Source organism: Crinia signifera, chromosome 2 (genome assembly GCF_055691185.1).
Source record: "Crinia signifera chromosome 2, ASM5569118v1, whole genome shotgun sequence".
NCBI lineage: Eukaryota > Metazoa > Chordata > Amphibia > Anura > Myobatrachidae > Crinia > Crinia signifera.
Genome location: NC_139218.1, coordinates 258,719,534 through 258,734,685, shown reverse-complemented (window position 1 = coordinate 258,734,685; position 15,152 = coordinate 258,719,534). Strand labels below are relative to the sequence as shown.

Below are 15,152 nucleotides of genomic sequence, written 5' to 3'. Positions count from 1 at the left end.
GTTCGTGCAGGGGAGCCATTGTGAGCGTCTGCGCATACACATTTATGCGCATGTGCAGAAGTTTGGTGCAAGCGGGCACGGCAAACTGCTAGTTCTCCATCCTGTTCGCACCTAGCAGTGCAGGCTAGGGGCGTGGGGGTAGTGGCAATGGGCTGCGCCCATGGGAACGCCTAGCATTTAATGGGCGCTCCCATGAAAACGCTGGGAGTTCCCATGCAAATGGCCTGAAGTGGGTTCTTGGGGCGGGCAGCTGGCTCCCTGGATGACGAGGGATGGCTCTGAGGCTGTCCCTGCGATCAGCAGCTACTCTACATTCTCATTAGATTTGTAAACAGGGCCGGTGCTAGGGTGTCCGGCGCCCTTCTGCAAACCATAAATTTTGCGCCCTTTCACATTGCCATTGCAACAAGCTGCAGCCCGATTGTGGAAGCATATGCAACATGCGATCCTATGGAGCATGGGTCCTCAAACTGCGGCCCTCCAAATGTTGTGAAGCTACAAATCCCAGCATGCCTTGCCACAGTTTTGCTATAAGGGAGTGTTAAAACTGTGGCAAGGCATGCTGGGATTTGTAGTTTCACAACATCTGGAGGGCCGCAGTTTGAGGACCCATGCTATGGAGGATCTCAGGTGCATGTACATGTATGCATACACCATCTCAGTGCTGTGTCTACAAAATGTTGCAGGCACTAAAGGTGCCCATACACGCTGCGAGAATCGCATACGTTTTGTGCTAGATCGCATTGCACAGCATGCATGCAATGTGTGTGCAATGCGATCCGAAAGCAGTACAAAAAGTATGTGCAGCACATACTTTTAAACTGTGCGATGCGATGCCCGCAGGAGCGCACATCGCATCACACGCTGCTATTGCAGCCTTTAGGCACATAACCCAGCCCATTATTTAAAAAGTGTCTAAATTAATATAAAAAAATCTACAATTATTAAAACATTTGTTAGAAACGTATAATAAAAGACTCCCTTTTTTTTTTGCTGTTTAACTGAGGATGCCATTACACCCCTCTCGTGACTGAGGGGGGAAGGAGGTGAGATGGAAGAAGAGGGGAGATAGAGGAGGCGGAGTGTTAAGGACTGGCAGTGGCACTGGCACAGCACACTGAGAAGAGGGAAGGAAGGGGAGGTGGTGCTGCTGCCTGTTCGTCATTTGATTGACAGCTGACAGGCGCAGGGAGCAATGGGTAGGGGATGGATCCGGACATGACATGTCATCCAGGCATTCCTCAGACAGCGCTACATGCCTCAGCGCAAGTGTCTGTGAGGAAGAGGGGGCAGGTCGCAGCTGCTCAGCCTCTCCATAGTGCCACCCGCTGTCAGCCAGGCACTGCGGGCGGCGTGCAGGTTGTGTGCACTCGCAGTGCAGGGAGCAGCTCTTTATACTGCCGCCTGTCAGACAGGTGCTGGTGGCGGCATGCAGGAGGCAGTGACAGTGAGGGCTGAGGCAGGTTTAGCAGAGCAGGGAGGGAGACGGCGCCTTTTCAGCATGGCGCCTCCCTGCTTTGCAGGAGCTGCTGAGTGGGTAGCGCCGGCCCTGTTTGTAAATAAATATTACAAATAGAAATAAGTATAAAAAGTATAAATATCAGCATATATTTGTGAAAAGGCAACCTGTCCACATCCACAACGATAAATGTTCAGTGAAAGTGCACGGAGCAGTCTTGCAAGGCAGTCTGTGCAAGAGTAGCGCAGCAGCTGTCAGTGTTCCCCTGCTACACATGGAGGAGAGCACAGGCGCCACTCCACTCGGCGGGTGATGAGAGTGTTGTCAGAGGGCTGGCGGGTGGTAGTGTCGGGACAAGCAGAAGCATCTTCCTCCCGTGGAGATGCACGTTACAGTGGGTGAGTGGGTGAGCAGGTGGTTTCGGTGAATTACTGTAGAAATACATTTGAGAAGATCGCAGTTCCAAGTATAATAAGGTAATACAACACATGAGATAGCTGCCCCGCTGGTTTCTCTGAAATAAATGCGGTAGCAGCTAAGAGATATTTACTATGCCGATGATGGGATATTTGTGCCTGTAGCCCTGTACACTACACAGTATACTATCTGCACCTGGACACTATACAGAGTACTAGTATCTGTGCCTGGTCACTAGTATCCGTGCAGCGCATTGGCTTCTATCTATCCCATCCTGCCAGACGTACCTCTCTGTCCCCAGGACATGAGCTCTTACCTGGCAGCGCTGCGGTGCAGACTGTGCAGTGGACGCTCTCTCTGCTCCGTGCCAGTGACTTCCCGACACCCCCGGCTCACTGTGCTGCTGTCTGCAGAGGCGAGCTGGCAGCGGGACCCGGCTTCCCCCGGTGTGCTGCGTTGGCTACTGGCGCTGTGCGATGAAGTCCTGTCCGGAGGCAAACTCGTGGCAGTGCCAACTCCGAGAAACCCGTGAGCTTTATGGTCTTTGCCACCCGTACCACTATATCTCATGGTGCCAGGGGGCACCGTATGCCAGGCTCGGAAGCCGGGAGAGTGCCAGCATGAAGCTAGCAGAGAGGCTGCTGCAGCACACAGCTAGCGATGTGTAGGTTCGGGGCCCCCCAAAAAATATCCCTTTTCTAATGTAGATGTGCGTTCATGGGCATGAGCCCCAGACACGGGCAGCATCTCTAGGTGGGCAGAGCTGCATTGCCCCTGTGATAGCCATGGACACCTCCGTCACTCCTCTCTTAGGTGACACATAAAACCGTGCCTTGGAATTCTCATAAGGAATAGGGAGAAATGGGTGGGCTGCTTTGCCTTAGTGCTGCCAAGATGCCACCTATGGCACTGGACTTATAGGTGTGAGCCCATGAGTGTTGATAGTTGGCAGGGTGGGTGATGATGTCTGCTAGGTTTGGAAGTGGGTCAGGAATTACAAAATTAATAAATACACCTTTTTTTAATGCATGACTGTAAGAAAATAAGCCTGGTGTAGGTGGTTGGCAGCCTGGTGTAGGTGGTTGGCAGCTGGGGTCTGATAAAAGAAAACTCACTAGCTCTCCAGCTGAAGTGCAGGAAATGTTCCACTGACCTACATATTCTCCCAAACATACGTGACCTTTTTTCTGCTGTGTGGGAGGAGACAGGCGAGGATCCAAGGCGAGGGAGCCAGTGCAAGGAGAAACACAAAACAGGGAGGTTTCTGCTATTGCTGGGAGCACATATTTATCAGCTGAGAAATGACGAGGCTGAAGTTGGCTTCTTATTCGGCCAGCTTCTTATTCGAGCTCCAGCTTCTTATTCGAGCTCCAGCTTCTTATTCGAGCTCCAGCTTCTTATTCGAGCTCCAGCTTCTTATTCAGAAAAATCACTTTTACAAGGGTTAATGAATGATGGACCACAAATTTCACTGCAGAAATCAACACAGGGGGGTTGCCTACATATGACCCACTTGCAATTTCTTTTGACCAACAATGATTTGGGCAGAAAATGGGCACAAAAATGGGCATGGGTCCCAGATATCATTTTGAATAAGTAGCTGGTGTCCTGCAAGGGTTAAACAGCGTTGGTCAAAAAATATTACACTGGAAACCCGCACAGGGGGGTCACTTACATATGACCCACTTGCCATTTCTTTTGACCAACAAGGATTTGGGCAGAAATAGGGCAGTAAAGTGGGCATGGGTCCCAGAATCATCATTTTGAATAAGTAGCTGGTGTCCTGCAAGGGTTAAACAGCGTTGGTCAAAAAATATTACACTGGAAACCCGCACAGGGGGGTCACTTACATATGACCCACTTGCCATTTCTTTTGACCAACAAGGATTTGGGCAGAAATAGGGCAGTAAAGTGGGCATGGGTCCCAGAATCATCATTTTGAATAAGTAGCTGGTGTCCTGCAAGGGTTAAACAGCGTTGGTCAAAAAATGTTACACTTGGAATCCACACAGGGGGGTCACTTACATATGACCCACTTGCCATTTCTTTTGACCAACAAGGATTTGGGCAGAAATAGGGCAGTAAAGTGGGCATGGGTCCCAGAATCATCATTTTGAATAAGTAGCTGGTGTCCTGCAAGGGTTAAACAGCGTTGGTCAAAAAATCTTACACTGGAAACCCGCACAGGGGGGTCACTTACATATGACCCACTTGACATTTCTTTTGACCAACAAGGATTTGGGCAGAAATAGGGCAGTAAAGTGGGCATGGGTCCCAGAATCATCATTTTGAATAAGTAGCTGGTGTCCTGCAAGGGTTAAACAGCGTTGGTCAAAACATATTACACTGGAAACCCGCACAGGGGGGTCACTTACATATGACCCACTTGTCATTTCTTTTGACCAACAAGGATTTGGGCAGAAATAGGGCACTGAAGTGGGCATGAGTCCCAGATTTCATCATTTTGAATAAGTAGCTGGTGTCCTGCAAGGGTTAAACAGCGTTGGTCAAAAGAAATGACAAGTGGGTCATATGTAAGTGACCCCCCTGTGCGGGTTTCCAGTGTAATATATTTTGACCAACGCTGTTTAACCCTTGCAGAACACCAGCTACTTATTCAAAATGATGATTCTGGGACCCATGCCCACTTTACTGCCCTATTTCTGCCCAAATCCTTGTTGGTCAAAAGAAATGGCAAGTGGGTCATATGTAAGTGACCCCCCTGTGTGGATTCCAAATGTAACATTTTTTGACCAACGCTGTTTAACCCTTGCAGGACACCAGCTACTTATTCAAAATGATGAAATCTGGGACCCATGCCCACTTTACTGCCCTATTTCTGCCCAAATCCTTGTTGGTCAAAAGAAATGGCAAGTGGGTCATATGTTAATGACCCCCCTGTGTGGATTCCAAGTGTAACATTTTTTGACCAACGCTGTTTAACCCTTGCAGGACACCAGCTACTTATTCAAAATGATGATTCTGGGACCCATGCCCACTTTACTGCCCTATTTCTGCCCAAATCCTTGTTCGTCAAAAGAAATGGCAAGTGGGTCATATGTAAGTGACCCCCCTCTGCGGGTTTCCAGTGTAATATTTTTTGACCAACGCTGTTTAACCCTTGCAGGACACCAGCTACTTATTCAAAATAATGATTCTGGGACCCATGCCCACTTTACTGCCCTATTTCTGCCCAAATCCTTGTTCGTCAAACGAAATGGCAAGTGGGTCATATGTACGTGACCCCCCTGTGCGGGTTTCCAGTGTAATATTTTTTGACCAACGCTGTTTAACCCTTGCAGGACACCAGCTACTTATTCAAAATGATGATTCTGGGACCCATGCCCACTTTACTGCCCTATTACTGCCCAAATCCTTGTTGGTCAAAAGAAATGTCAAGTGGGTCATATATAAGTGACCCCCCTGTGTGGATTCCAAGTGTAACATTTTTTGACCAATGCTGTTTAACCCTTGCAGGACACCAGCTACTTATTCAAAATGATGACATCTGGGACCTATGCCCACTTTACTGCCCTATTTCTGCCCAAATCCTTGTTGGTCAAAAGAAATGTCAAGTGGGTCATATGTAAGTGACCCCCTTGTGCGGGTGTTCAGTGTAATATTTTTTGACCAACGCTGTTTAACCCTTGCAGAACACCAGCTACTTATTCAAAATGATGATTCTGGGACCCATGCCCACTTTACTGCCCTATTTCTGCCCAAATCCTTGTTGGTCAAAAGAAATGGCAAGTGGGTCATATGTAAGTGACCCCCCTGTGTGGATTCCAAATGTAACATTTTTTGACCAACGCTGTTTAACCCTTGCAGGACACCAGCTACTTATTCAAAATGATGAAATCTGGGACCCATGCCCACTTTACTGCCCTATTTCTGCCCAAATCCTTGTTGGTCAAAAGAAATGGCAAGTGGGTCATATGTTAATGACCCCCCTGTGTGGATTCCAAGTGTAACATTTTTTGACCAACGCTGTTTAACCCTTGCAGGACACCAGCTACTTATTCAAAATGATGATTCTGGGACCCATGCCCACTTTACTGCCCTATTTCTGCCCAAATCCTTGTTCGTCAAAAGAAATGGCAAGTGGGTCATATGTAAGTGACCCCCCTCTGCGGGTTTCCAGTGTAATATTTTTTGACCAACGCTGTTTAACCCTTGCAGGACACCAGCTACTTATTCAAAATAATGATTCTGGGACCCATGCCCACTTTACTGCCCTATTTCTGCCCAAATCCTTGTTCGTCAAACGAAATGGCAAGTGGGTCATATGTACGTGACCCCCCTGTGCGGGTTTCCAGTGTAATATTTTTTGACCAACGCTGTTTAACCCTTGCAGGACACCAGCTACTTATTCAAAATGATGATTCTGGGACCCATGCCCACTTTACTGCCCTATTACTGCCCAAATCCTTGTTGGTCAAAAGAAATGTCAAGTGGGTCATATATAAGTGACCCCCCTGTGTGGATTCCAAGTGTAACATTTTTTGACCAATGCTGTTTAACCCTTGCAGGACACCAGCTACTTATTCAAAATGATGACATCTGGGACCTATGCCCACTTTACTGCCCTATTTCTGCCCAAATCCTTGTTGGTCAAAAGAAATGTCAAGTGGGTCATATGTAAGTGACCCCCTTGTGCGGGTGTTCAGTGTAATATTTTTTGACCAACGCTGTTTAACCCTTGCAGGACACCAGCTACTTATTCAAAATGATGATTCTGGGACCCATGCCCACTTTACTGCCCTATTACTGCCCAAATCCTTGTTGGTCAAAAGAAATGGCAAGTGGGTCATATGTAAGTGACCACCCTGTGTGGATTCCAATTGTAACATTTTTTGACCAACGCTGTTTAACCCTTGCAGGACACCAGCTACTTATTCAAAATGATGAAATCTGGGACCCATGCCCACTTTACTGCCCTATTTCTGCCCAAATCCTTGTTGGTCAAAAGAAATGGCAAGTGGGTCATATGTAAGTGACCCCCCTGTGTGGATTCCAAGTGTAACATTTTTTGACCAACGCTGTTTAACCCTTGCAGGACACCAGCTACTTATTCAAAATGATGACATCTGGGACCTATGCCCACTTTAATGCCCTATTTCTGCCCAAATCCTTGTTGGTCAAAAGAAATGTCAAGTGGGTCATATGTAAGTGACCCCCTCTGCGGGTTTCCAGTGTAATATTTTTTGACCAACGATGTTTAACCCTTGCAGGACACCAGCTACTTATTCAAAATGATGATTCTGGGACCCATGCCCACTTTACTGCCCTATTTCTGCCCAAATCCTTGTTGGTCAAAAGAAATGGCAAGTGGGTCATATGTAAGTGACCCCCCTGTGTGGATTCCAAATGTAACATTTTTTGACCAACACTGTTTAACCCTTGCAGGACACCAGCTACTTATTCAAAATAATGACATCTGTGACCCATGCCCACTTTACTGCCCTATTACTGCCCAAATCCTTGTTGGTCAAAAGAAATGGCAAGTGGGTCATATGTAAGTAACCCCCCTGTATGGGTTTCCAGTGTAATATTTTTTGACCAACGCTGTTTAACCCTTGCAGGACACCAGCTACTTATTCAAAATAATGATTCTGGGACCCATGCCCACTTTACTGCCCTATTTCTGCCCAAATCCTTGTTGGTCAAAAGAAATGGCAAGTGGGTCATATGTAAGTGACCCCCCTGTGCGGGTTTCCAGTGTAATATTTTTTGACCAACGCTGTTTAACCCTTGCAGGACACCAGCTACTTATTCAAAATGATAATTCTGAGACCCATGCCCACTTTACTGCCCTATTACTGCCCAAATCCTTGTTGGTCAAAAGAAATGGCAAGTGGGTCATATGTAAGTGACCCCCCTGTGTGGATTCCAAGTGTAACATTTTTTGACCAACGCCGTTTAACCCTTGCAGGACACCAGCTACTTATTCAAAATGATGACATCTGGGACCTATGCCCACTTTACTGCCCTATTTCTGCCCAAATCCTTGTTGGTCAAAAGAAATGTCAAGTGGGTCATATGTAAGTGACCCCCTCTGCGGGTTTCCAGTGTAATATTTTTTGACCAACGCTGTTTAACCCTTGCAGGACACCAGCTACTTATTCAAAATGATGATTCTGGGACCCATGCCCACTTTACTGCCCTATTTCTGCCCAAATCCTTGTTGGTCAAAAGAAATGGCAAGTGGGTCATATGTAAGTGACCCCCCTCTGCGGGTTTCCAGTGTAATATTTTTTGACCAACGCTGTTTAACCCTTGCAGGACACCAGCTACTTATTCAAAATAATGATTCTGGGACCCATGCCCACTTTACTGCCCTATTTCTGCCCAAATCCTTGTTGGTCAAAAGAAATGGCAAGTGGGTCATATGTAAGTGACCCCCCTGTGCGGGTTTCCAGTGTAACATTTTTTGACCAACGCTGTTTAACCCTTGCAGGACACCAGCTACTTATTCAAAATGATGAAATCTGGGACCCATGCCCACTTTACTGCCCTATTTCTGCCCAAATCCTTGTTGGTCAAAAGAAATGGCAAGTGGGTCATATGTAAGTGACCCCCCTGTGTGGATTCCAAATGTAACATTTTTTGACCAATGCTGTTTAACCCTTGCAGGACACCAGCTACTTATTCAAAATGATGAAATCTGGGACCCATGCCCACTTTACTGCCCTATTTCTGCCCAAATCCTTGTTGGTCAAAAGAAATGGCAAGTGGGTCATATGTAAGTGACCCCCCTGTGTGGATTCCAAGTGTAACATTTTTTGACCAACGCTGTTTAACCCTTGCAGGACACCAGCTACTTATTCAAAATGATGACATCTGGGACCTATGCCCACTTTACTGCCCTATTTCTGCCCAAATCCGTGTTGGTCAAAAGAAATGTCAAGTGGGTCATATGTAAGTGACCCCCCTGTGCGGGTTTCCAGTGTAACATTTTTTGACCAACGCTGTTTAACCCTTGCAGGACACCAGCTACTTATTCAAAATGATATCTGGGACCCATGCCCATTTTTGTGCCCATTTTCTGCCCAAATCCTTGTTGGTCAAAAGAAATGGCAAGTGGGTCATATGTAAGTGACCCCCCTGTGTGGATTCCAAGTGTAATATGTTTTGACCAACACTGTTTAACCCTTGCAGGACACCAGCTACTTATTCAAAATAATGACATCTGTGACCCATGCCCACTTTACTGCCCTATTTCTGCCCAAATCCTTGTTGGTCAAAAGAAATGGCAAGTGGGTCATATGTAAGTGACCCCCCTGTGTGGATTCCAAGTGTAATATGTTTTGACCAACACTGTTTAACCCTTGCAGGACACTAGCTACTTATTCGAAATAATGACATCTGTGACCCATGCCCACTTTACTGCCCTATTACTGCCCAAATCCTTGTTGGTAAAAAGAAATGTCAAGTGGGTCATATGTAAGTGACCCCCCTGTATGGGTTTCCAGTGTAATATTTTTTGACCAACGCTGTTTAACCCTTGCAGGACACCAGCTACTTATTCAAAATGATGATTCTGGGACCCATGCCCACTTTACTGCCCTATTTCTGCCCAAATCCTTGTTGGTCAAAAGAAATGGCAAGTGGGTCATATGTAAGTGACCCCCCTGTGCGGGTTTCCAGTGTAACATTTTTTGACCAACGCTGTTTAACCCTTGCAGGACACCAGCTACTTATTCAAAATGATGAAATCTGGGACCCATGCCCACTTTACTGCCCTATTTCTGCCCAAATCCATGTTGGTCAAAAGAAATGGCAAGTGGGTCATATGTAAGTGACCCCCCTGTGTGGGTTTCCAGTGTAATATTTTTTGACCAACGCTGTTTAACCCTTGCAGGACACCAGCTACTTATTCAAAATGATATCTGGGACCCATGCCCATTTTTGTGCCCATTTTCTGCCCAAATCATTGTTGGTCAAAAGAAATTGCAAGTGGGTCATATGTAGGCAACCCCCCTGTGTTGATTTCTGCAGTCACATTTTTGGTCCATGATTCATTAACCCTTGTAAAAGTGATTGTTCTGAATAAGAAGCTGGAGCTCGAATAAGAAGCTGGAGCTCGAATAAGAAGCTGGATCTCGAATAAGAAGCTGGCCGAATAAGAAGCCAACTTCAGCCTCGTTGAGAAATGTGCATTTCTTTATATAACATTGTCTGATTTTTGTAGCTGCAACAATAAAGTCATCCGAGTGAGTCACACATGTAAGCATTCCTTGGCTTTGTGTGTCACACAATCATTGAGAGTGATAAGATTTACCAAGCAACATAAGTATTGTATTGCACTTGTTTTGTGTGTTACTGAGTTTGTGTGATTGGGAGGGTGTCAAAGAAGCACTCAGGGTTCTCAACCATCATTAATGCCCTTAAAGCCTCAAATAAGTGTTTCACCCATCAAAACAAGAGGTAGAAATTAAACCTCATCCTGATACTGGCTGCATACACAAAGAGGGATCATGTCAAGCAGTTTGAACTTATGTAACTCCTCACCGTTTGATATACCTGTACATTAGGCGATCCCCCCCTTGAGTATTGTATGTGATCCCTGCCAAGCCTACCTGGCTACGATATATCTCTCCTGCAGCCCTCAGGATCTGATGCAATGCGCATGGGACTGCGCCTTCCATCGGATCTTGTCATATACATGCAATGTGGACGTATTCTATGTGATTTTTCGTCATAATCACATAAAAAATAACCAAAATGGATGTACTTTGCCCTAGTATATGGACACCTTGACTCTCTACTTTTAGCACATAGCAGCTGTTAAACTAAAGACCACTAATTAGTACTCCCATATTTCCAAAAAAGTTCCTGTCAGGGGCTTATTCAAAAATCTGGGCTCCATAGCAACATTTCGAATTTTGTAGTAATTCCACTGCATAGTAGTGCACAAGTTCACATTAATTAACATTGTAAAGATGCCAGTACACATTATATAACACAGTGCCCCCTTCCTGACGCAGCCAGTTTTTGCCTTCCTGACAGAGCCATTTTTTTCAAATCTGACATGTATCACTTAAGTGGGTATAACTTTTTTTTGCTTTTACTTATCCCAGTGATTTTGAGATTGTTTCCCGTGACACATTGTACTTTAAATTAGTGGTGAAATTTGGTCGATACAGTTTTTTTTTTTGGGGGGAAAAATACCAAAGTGTCGTGAAAAAATGGAACATTTTGCTATTTGCAAAATGTTCCATTTTCTGCTTGTGAGACAAATAATCATATCACTCAAAATAGTTAATAACTAACAAAGACCATATCTATTCTTTATTTTTAAATCATTATTTAAACCGCCTTTATTTTTTTGGGACGCTAGGGGGCAGCAGAGTCTAAATTTTACACTACATGCATTTCAACGCTACTTTTGGCTATTCACTTTTTAACAGCCAATAGCAGCGATCGCCCAAGACGGGAGGCATCGCTGCCCCCCCCTGGGCAATGAGGGAGGATGTCTGCTGTCAGGGACAGCAGACATTGTCCCTCTGCCACCTCGTCTCGAGACGGGGTGGCAATTTAAAGTCATGACGTATATATACGTCATGTGTCGGGAAGTACTTCCCGGCCATGACGTATATATACGTCAAATGTCGGGAAGGGGTTAACATTATGGGCGGGATGTATTAATATACATCGCCACCCTTCGCCTGCCAGCCGCCGCGATGCTGCCTCATATGTACTAACATATGTGGCTAGCATCGGGTTGCGGTGACGGAGATCCCCGCGATAGCTGTAATGTGGTGTGCGGGGGTCTCCGTCACATCCCGACGGCTGCCAGTGTCCCCCTACAGATGTAGGGGGACTGGCAGCCGGATGTCCTCCCGGCTGTGACACCTGCTGGGGGAGTAGGAGATCGATGGAGGACGGGAGGGGGGGGTCGCGTAGACGGCGGGCGGCGATAGAAGCCCATAGGCTTCTATAGGGTATCGCTACCCAGAGGGTGGCGATACCCTGCCAGGCGGAGACGGGGCGGACGGCTAATGGTACATAGGAAAATGCACATTTTCCCTTTAGTACATCCCGCTCTATGGGGGGAGATTCTCTAAGAATCTCTGCCCCCCTTCGCCGCCCATCGCAATTATAATTATCGCATATGTTCTAACATATGCGATAATTATAGCAAAGGACAGCTCTTGCGTTAAGAGCTGTCCTTTGCGGTGAGAGTCGCCGGGTCCCAGCAGGTCCCGGCGGCTTCCCCCTCCCTCCCACAGACCCACACCCGGCGCTGCTGCTGCTGCACCGGGCTCTCCTCCTCCCTGCACCCGGAAGAGGATCAGTGCAGGGAGGAGGTCACAGGTCCGGGCAGCACAGCTCTGTGCTGCCCGGACACAGGTGAGGGGGGAGGGGGCGATGCGGGGCGGCGGGGGTCCGTGCGGGGCGGCGGGGGGTCGTTGCGGGGCGGCGGAGTGGGATGCAGTAGAAGCCCATTGGCTTCTATGGGGCATCGCTAGATTTTTCTGGCGATGCCCCCCGCCGCGGTAACCAGGCGGGGGATGCTTACAGCATCCCAAAATGCGGTAAAAACCCAGATAACAGAGTTTTTACCGCATTTCTAGCTTAGAGAATCTCCCCCTATGACTTAGTGTCCCCAATAATTCATATTATGCAACATTACATTGCCCCCAGTTCATATTATGCCAAACTATAGTGCATTCATTTCATATTGTGCCACGTTCCACTGCCCCAGTTCATACAACATTACTATTTGTAACATTATAGTTCCCCACAGTTCATTTATACCACGATCGAGACCAGGGACGTGACTAGATGTATTGAAGTCTCCAAGGCAAACAAGGACAACTATGTGCCACTTATAGCAGCTGAGGTAATAGCGATTTTATTACCCTACTTGTGCAAAAAAAACTAGTGCCCTGCCCTCTGCTCCAGGGGCGGATTGGCCAAAAACCTCACAGGGAAGATTCCCGGTAGGTTGACACAACTGTGAGGCCACCTATGTACCAATGTTTATGGGAGAAAAAAAGGTTGCGACCATTCCCAGAGTAGTGGCCCCGTCCCCCTCCTTTCTCCCACACAAGTAACCTTTGCCGGTTCATAGAGCAGAGTACCAGTCATTCGAAATACTCAGCTAAGACGGGCACTCATCTATATCCATTGTGACATCGGTTAAAGGGACAGGAGTGGGAGCTATCTGGGGCGTAACAATTAATGGGGTATTTCTGGGCTCCACTGGGGGGGAGGGATGGGGATATTCCACAGCATCTTACAGGATTGGTGGCAACTAGACTGCTAAGCAAGAAGTGGGAGTGGGGAACTGTACTAATGTGACATGAAACTAGTGTGACATTTTTGGGTAAATTATGTTTAAGGGGACATAACTGATCATAATTATACAATTATTTTATTTTATAGTTAATATCACCTAGTAGCCTTGACCCACTTGGGTTATGTGCTCTATATGTGATGCTCAGTGGTGCACCCCCGAGTTATAACAAGTTTATCTGGAAGACAAGGGGGGAGAAAAAGAAACTCGGGTGGGGTGCACTCTAAGTCCCCTATTTAAGTTATTCTGATGGAATTAGTATTTTTTTGATTTTTTTTCTGGTTGTGAATAAATTAAATTATATGTAAAATACTATGCAAAATTTAGCATAGTATTTTACATATAATTTAATTTATGCACAAGCAGAAAAAAAAAATACTAAAATACTAATTCCATCAGAATAACTTAAAAAGAGGACTTAGAGTGCACCCCACCCACGTTTCTTTTTCTCCCCCCTTGTCTTCCAGATAGACTGCTAAGCATATTGAAACACAGATGTAGGTTCTGCCTACGTTAAATTTGGTGCTCTATATGGAAGGCCACTTCTAGAAATTCGCCCCTGATATGCTCGTACATACTAAGGTCACACCTTTAAGTTAGTATTGTTCAGGGGCGAGTTCAAGGGTCAGGCTGCCCATATTCACATTATTATTGAATAAGTTGTCCTTATCTGACCAGCCACCTAGTGTGGCAGGTAGGGAAGCCTGCTGCGCCTACAACAAAATGTTCCTCATGTGCTTAATGGTAAATCCACCACTGCTAATGCTTACATTTATACCTGGGCACATTTAAGATACTTTTTTAATATAACAGGAAACAAAATGTAGCCATCAGTAATACTGACACTGCTGGAAGCAGAGGTGTAAGTTCATCCCAAGTGCCCTGTGGCAAGTTGGAATTTGAGGCCCCCCATGAAGCACAGAGGCAGACATCTGTAATACCTGTGGGAGTTACGCCGGGCCCCGTTAAAAATTTTTGGGAGTGGACTAATTGCGGGAGGCGTGACCACCTCCTGTAATTAGGCCACACCCCCAAAATGTTTAGGGGGTGAAAAACACTTTACAGTCGAGATGGAGTGTTATTGTCACCCCTCTTAGCAGCACGTACCTACAGCATGTGCTGTGCTGACAGCAGGCTCAGCATGAGCTCTCACACTGTCAGTGAGACGCTTATGCTGAGCCACTGGGCCCCTCCAGCAAGCCCAGGCTGGGGTAATTAGAACCCTCCCCCCCCCGCCCCCTCTTGGCGGCCCTGCCTCTGACTTTAGGTATTATACTAATGATTTTCATGAAAAATATCACAGAGATAATCATGTAAACATTTGACTTTGTTGTAACAACACTTATTTTTCATTACTATATAACAAATACAGTATAACCATATGAAAGTTGCAATGCACCTAAAAAGGTATTACCATTGTTCTTATAGATACCTCATTAGAATTGCTGGGACCCACCCAACAGTGTGCACAATATATAGTAGGTGGAATATAGGGGAATCTCTGACATCCCATCTCAAATTTTTACCCATAACTTGGGATCACACACACCTCTTACAAATTGACAGATGATTAAAAGAGCAAGCTCATAACTAGGCTACTACCTCATAATAATAAACTATCCCTGATACCTTCACTGTTGGACTTACTGGACTTGAAGTGATTGCATTAATTTCTACCTTAATCTTTTCCAACAGCAGAAACCCACAGGTAGAAGACTCCAATGTGTCTACCGGTAACTGGTATTCATTCCATACCAAACGATTAGAGGGCACTTTGGCCAAGGGAGAGTAATCAGCAAGTACCTGCAAACCCAGTTCTTAGTTCACTGAGAATTTGCATCTTTTATTGCTTGTTGCTTCAGCCTAGAAGAAGACTTGTACGGACACCCTTTGCAGGCGATAACACATTATTAAGTGGCTAAGGGTTCCCATTGAAGACTTTTAGATTCATGGGTAAGTTGGGTTGTTGTGGAC

At 46.1% G+C, this 15,152-nt stretch overlaps 1 protein-coding gene across 4 annotated transcripts in view; it reads right to left on the bottom strand.

The window, feature by feature from the left end:
* Positions 1 to 3,039, bottom strand: part of NPAS2 (neuronal PAS domain protein 2) — a 133,728-nt gene extending 130,689 nt beyond the window's left edge. For 2 of the 4 annotated variants that reach the window (XM_083174367.1, XM_083174368.1), the window contains exon 1: positions 2,193 to 3,038. In XM_083174367.1, the coding sequence (XP_083030493.1) occupies positions 2,193 to 2,446 (254 nt within the window). In that variant the 5' untranslated portion in view covers positions 2,447 to 3,038. Of the gene's footprint in view, positions 1 to 2,192 lie in introns of all 4 variants that reach the window. The other 2 variants (XM_083174369.1, XM_083174370.1) reach the window with 2 other exon arrangements.
* Positions 3,040 to 15,152: the final 12,113 nt, after the last annotated feature.